Genomic DNA, 6,000 nt, shown 5'->3' with positions numbered 1-6,000 from the left:
TCAACTTCAAAATTAGCCTGCTATATTTGGTCAAACATTTAATTAACTCACCCCTAATGCAGGGCCAGACCAAATGACTTTGAGGACCATACATTCCCCATCTCTGACCTAGAGGGTATTATGCTATGTTGTCACAAATGACAGCTTTCATTCTTTTTTTTATGAATGAATAATATTTCATTGTTTTTCTTTCTTTTTTTTAAAATATATTTTATTGTTTTACAGAGAAGAAGGGAGAGAGATAGAGAGCTAGAAACATCGACGAGAGAGAAACATCGACCAGCTGCCTCTTGCACATCCCCTACTGGGGATGTGCCCGCAACCAATGTACATGCCCTTGACCGGAATCGAACCTGGGACTTTTCAGTCCGCAGACCGACTCTCTACCACTGAGCCAAACCGGTTTCGGCTATTTCATTGTTTTTATATACCACATCTTTATCCATTTGCCTATCGGTGGACACTTTGTAGGTTGCTTCCATATCTTGGCTATTACTAGTAATACTGCAATGAACGTGGGATGCATATATATTTTTGAGTTAGTGGTTTTGTTTTCTTCAGATAAATACCCCACAGTGAGATTACTGGGTCATACGGCAGACCTCTTTTTATTTCTTTGAGCAATCTTCGTACTGCTTTCCATAGCAGCTGAACTAATTTACAATCTCAACAATGTTTACAAGGGTTCCGTGTTCTCCACATTCTCACCAGCCTTGTTGTTTGTTGATTTATTCATTCTGATCAGTATGAGGTGATATCTCTTTGAGGTTTTGATTTGCATTTTTAAATTTTTATTTAAAAAATATATTTTATTGATTTTTTTTTTTTTTTTTTTTTTTTTGATTTTTTTTTTTTACAGAGAGGAAGAGAGAGGGATAGAGTTAGAAACATAGATGAGTATTATCCACCAGCTGCCTCTTACACACTCCCTACTGGGGATGTGTCTGCAAACCAAGGTACATGCCCTTGACCGGAATAGAACCTGGGACCCTTCAGTCGGCAGGCCGATGCTCTATCCACTGAGCCAAACCAGTCTCGGCTTGATTTGCATTTTTTTATGACGATCAGTGATGTTGAACATCTTTTCATATATCTGTTTGTCATTTGTATGTCTCTTGGAAGAAAAGTCTATTCAGGTCCTCTGCCCATTTTATAATTGGGGTGCTTTTTTTTTATATTAAGTTGTATGAGATCTTTATATATTTTGCATATTAACTTTTATCTGTTGTATCATTTAAAAATATCTTCTCTCATTCAGTCAGTTGTCTTGTTTTGTTGATGGTTTCCTTTGATGTGCAAAATCTTTTTAGTTTAAGGTAGTCCCATTTGTTTGTTTGTTTTCTTCTATTTCCCTCATTGAAGGATATATATCCAAGAAGATATTGCTAAGAGGAATGTTAATTTCCTGCCCCTGTTTCCTTCAAGGAGTTTTATGGTTTCTGGCCTGACATTTAAGTTTTCAATCTCTTTTGAGTTTATTTTTGTAAATGGTATAAGAAAATGGTCGTTTTATTTATTTATTTATTTATTTATTTATTTACTTATTTGTTTGTTTATTTTTGCATGTACCTGTCTAATTTTCCCAACACCACTCATTGAAGAAACTGCCTTTACTCCACTGGATATGCTTGCCTCCTTTGTCATAGATTAATTTAACATATAAGCAAGGATTTATCTCTGGGTTCTAGTCTATTGCATTGATCTAACTACCTTTAATAGTGACCATGCCATTTTTCTCCTGAAAAATTAAAATGAACAACCAATAAGTTAGTTAATTTAAATGTTTTTCACTATCAAGTTTACTATCAGTAAGCATGAGGAGTTAATGGATCTTGTCTACATAGAAAAACCTTTCCTAAAGAAATATTCTGGAATTAATAAATTTAGTAGAATTAAAAGCGGTCTATGATATTTTTGTAAATCTGAAGAATAAATATTTTGTAAGGGAGTTCCCAGATATCTTTATTTATATATTTTTTTAAGTAAGAAAATTCTGAGCTAAACAAAATTGGGTTGCTTCCCTCAGAGCCTTTAATGTGTCTTATGAATACCTAAAGGTGGTGCAGTAAAAGTCCAATTTTATACTCATTCTTTCATGGAACCACTTTTTCCGTCTAGCCTCTGAAGGCACCAGTGCAACATACTTTGGGCGGCGATGCTTCAGGTAATTTCCAGAGTAAAGGGTTAGTGCTCTATCTCATCTGTTTAACTCCTTGAAATTCCTCCTCTTTTAAACAGCTCACAACAACTCTATATTTAAATTAATTGTGTCAGTTTATAAGCATGGTTTTATTAGACTGAGCTGGGATAAAAAATAAGATTTTTGTAATGAGATAACATTTTATTTTAATTTTCACCATTTATATACAAACACAAATAAACACACCACAAAACAGTAAAATTTCATAGTTAATATGTATAGGTGCATAGTTTCATGCTCACATATTTTTCAGTATTACATATATTAACAAGTCTCACAATACATCATTATTCTTAGACAGCATCATTAAAAGACACCTAAAAATCTTAAAATATATGATAGTAAGTCACAACTTCTCAACAAGAGCAACAACAAAAAAATAGTGAAGATTTAGGAATAAGTGGTAGTCACTTAGGTGTTTTTAATTTGTTTTAACATTTTATATTTGAAGCCACAATGTTCACACAGCACACAGGGACCTGCGACCATATATTCACGTCAGTGAGAAGGAAGCACCGAAATGCTGAGTGGGGGGCAGGTACAGATACTTCAATCACTGCTGATGGAAGAATCCAAAATACGCTGTAAAAACTTTGGGAAAATGACCGGACGTGTTGGAACTGAGCACTTGCACAGGGTGGGACATCTGTCAGCAGATCTCGAGAAACTGGGAGCAAAGATATTTCTTAGGCTTCTGGTTCGTAGTCTTGATAAGCTCCCTAATATTAGGAGAATCAGAAATACAACATTCAAGGTTACTGTAAGTGATCAGTAATCAGGGATTTAGAGTGAATGAGATAGGATATGGCTTGCCACTTTGAATAAAGGTCATACTCATAACAGTTCTGGAAATATTCTGCTGCACATAATATTGTTGGTAGTATTGTCTTCATGTCACATATAAAAGTGGATCATGCTGGTGGTCAGGGTAGCTGAGCTCTACTTGTACCTATCCACTGCATGATCACATGATCTCGTTCTGCAGGACAAATTGGTTGCTCTGTCTGGCTCTCAGTTTCCCAAACTGTAAAAATCAAATCAAGTGTTCTATAATGCTTTTTTTTTTTTTCAACGCTAAGATGCTCTAATTCTTAGAAGGAAACTAAGATGTTTAAGGGCAAGTTATGTTTTCTCTCCTTTTACTCTCTCATTTGAAATTTCATCTACATTCATGACTTCGATCATTACTTCTGTTCCCCCAACCCAGCCCAATCATATAGTAAATGGATGCATCCACAATAAAAATATTATTGGCCTTAACTAACGTGATCAGATTAGTCCTTCTAAAGAACAATTTGATATCAGGATTCTACTCAAAATCAAACAAACATACCTTTAATATCTCAAGCTGCTTTCTGAATAAATCACAAATTTAAATAAAAAGGTTGTGCTACAATTTGTCTTTGACCCATTGCTGAAGCTGTTACCTGTCACTATTCTCTCTGCTCCCTGAGGTTGGCTCATGTTTAATTACTCATTGTTCCTCAGACACATTCTCAGATATGTATGCTTTCACTTCTGATACTTCCTGTGTTAGAATGTCCTCTCTTCATTTTGGCCTATCATATCTCCCACCCAGACCAACATCACCTCCTCTGAGCTGATCTAAAGAGATCCGTTAAACTGTTGTACCTGGTTCATAGAAGACTGTCAATCATGTTTGTTAAAAAGAACCATGACAAATAATGAAGGAATGAATTTGTTTTTAGTAAACCTATAGGAGTGCATACTTCTGGGTCCTGGTACTATCAATTATTCTTATTTGTATTTTCTGTAGTGGTCAGCATTGTGCCATGCATAAAAAGTCCCCACAATATTGATGAAATCTAATTAGAAAAAGAAGTAATTGAATCTCAATTTCTATAAATGGGATTACTATCAATATGCCTTTTTAATGATACCATGAAGAATGATGTATAATCTAACGACAATTCCCTTGAACTCAATGTTTAGTAAAACAATAACATATTTTCTTTGTCTGTGACACCTGGTTTCAGAATCAGGGTAATACTGTCCTCATAGAATTCGTTGGAGCATGCTAATTAGTATGAATTGTAATTAATTGGTGCACTGTAATTATTCTTTAAATGTTCAGCAGAATTCACCAGTGAAGGCATCTGGTCCTGGGATTTTCTTTGTGGGCAGGTTTTTAACAATAATTCAGCCTCTTTACCTTGTTGCACATCTTTTCAGATTTTCTGTGTTCTTTTGAATTTCATTCATCTACAAGTATTTTTTTTAAATTTCCCTTGTTATGTGCTTTTTATTAAAGAAACTTTTATTTTCAAATTAAAATAAAATTACTCAAGTTATGCCTTTTAAAATGCTATACTAAATTATATCAGTCGTTGAAAACCATTCATTCATAATCTTTTTACTATATTATTTTTTGGTAAACTCTTTTACAGTACTATGAGTACTATGCCAACTCCCCACTGGGAATGTATGACAAACAATAATTGCTTTCTTTTGGCATTTAGTTGATTTCTCTAGCTTTCCATTTTGAATTTTTATTTTAGACTGTAAGGTTTCTAATAAAATAATTCTCTAAAAGTTGGCAAACTTTTTCTGTAAAGGGCCAGCTATTTTTAGAGTGTGGGCCACATATGGTTCCTGTTGCTGCTGCTACTTTTATTTTTTAACTACCCTTCACAAATGTGAAAGCATTTTTAGCTTTTTAGCTTGCAAGTCGTCCTCATAAGACATATCCTTGATTTGGCCAGCTTGTTCATCTACACTAGAGAGTAAGTTATTCTCATGGAGGGAAATGTAAGGGAAATCTCAGAGTGACAGATTTTGGGAGTGCTTATTATAAAGACCTAACTGAAACTCCTAACTGATGCTTTTGAAGTTTTGTGTACATAAACTTTTACCTCAGAAGGCATTTCATAAGTCTCATTGTCAGGCTCCCCGGGCATATCTTCCAGAATTCCTTCCTGTGGAGCTCCTTCTTCACTCTGATGTTTAAATGGAAGCAACAAGAATATGATGAGGTACCATTTTTTTAGTTTTTAAAGTCACAAACATCTTGAAAACAACCTATATACAATACTGGCAGGGATGTCACAAAAATGGCACTACTTACTATTACTGCTGGCATCTTGATCTATACACTATGGCAACATGTGTTACTTATCCTAACCATAAACAAATTTTTTGCCTAAATAATTCACTGTCCAGGAAATAGCCCCCAATATTTTTCACAGAATCAGTGACAACAGTAAAACATTGTTAATCTAAATGTTCAATGGATGAAGAAGAGCTAAGAAAATTATTCAACTACTCATTAGATAACTATGAAGACATATTAATGTGATATGAGAATTATGTAACAAAATAAAAATGCACTTATGATAAAATGTTTGACAGGATATCAAGTATTATATACATCATGGTCACAACTGTGTAGAATTCAGATGCAGAGGTAAAACAATTGAAAGAAAAGAGTATATTTAAAAAAATAAGTTTTATGTTATAACCACTATATAAAAGCATACATATTTTGTAATTTATTTTTACATTATGGCAAATAATATTTTTCTGAAATTTCACAATCTAAACTATATATATTTGCAGGGGAAAAAATCAAATACGTAGACAATTTTCCAGGTCTCTTCCTTAGAAATAGGGTACTACAAAACTCAACCTGAAATGGTCATGGTTTTATTATTGTTCTTCATTAAACACTATTTTTTTGCTTTACATTTATTCCAACAAAAGTAGTTATAAAAGGGTAATGTTCATTGCAAATTACAAAGCAGAGAAGCAATGTGAGCCTAACTGGACTTACTCGAAGAGAT

The 6,000-nt window shown here is 33.8% G+C and overlaps 1 protein-coding gene across 3 annotated transcripts in view; it reads right to left on the bottom strand.

Annotated features, from left to right (window-relative positions):
* Window positions 1-2,326: 2,326 nt before the first annotated feature.
* SNCA (synuclein alpha) overlaps window positions 2,327-6,000 on the bottom strand; it is a 97,869-nt gene continuing 94,195 nt past the window's right edge. For all 3 annotated transcript variants that reach the window (XM_036411456.2, XM_036411470.2, XM_036411446.2), the window contains exons 5-6: window positions 5,074-5,157; window positions 2,327-2,919 (exon numbers count right to left, since the gene is read on the bottom strand). In XM_036411456.2, the coding sequence (XP_036267349.1) occupies window positions 2,887-2,919; window positions 5,074-5,157 (117 nt within the window). In that variant the 3' untranslated portion in view covers window positions 2,327-2,886. The remainder of the gene's footprint in view (window positions 2,920-5,073; window positions 5,158-6,000) is intronic.

The sequence above is a fragment of the Pipistrellus kuhlii genome, unplaced genomic scaffold, assembly GCF_014108245.1.
Source record: "Pipistrellus kuhlii isolate mPipKuh1 unplaced genomic scaffold, mPipKuh1.p scaffold_m20_p_1, whole genome shotgun sequence".
Taxonomy (NCBI): domain Eukaryota; kingdom Metazoa; phylum Chordata; class Mammalia; order Chiroptera; family Vespertilionidae; genus Pipistrellus; species Pipistrellus kuhlii.
This window is presented reverse-complemented; position numbering and strand designations above follow the sequence as displayed.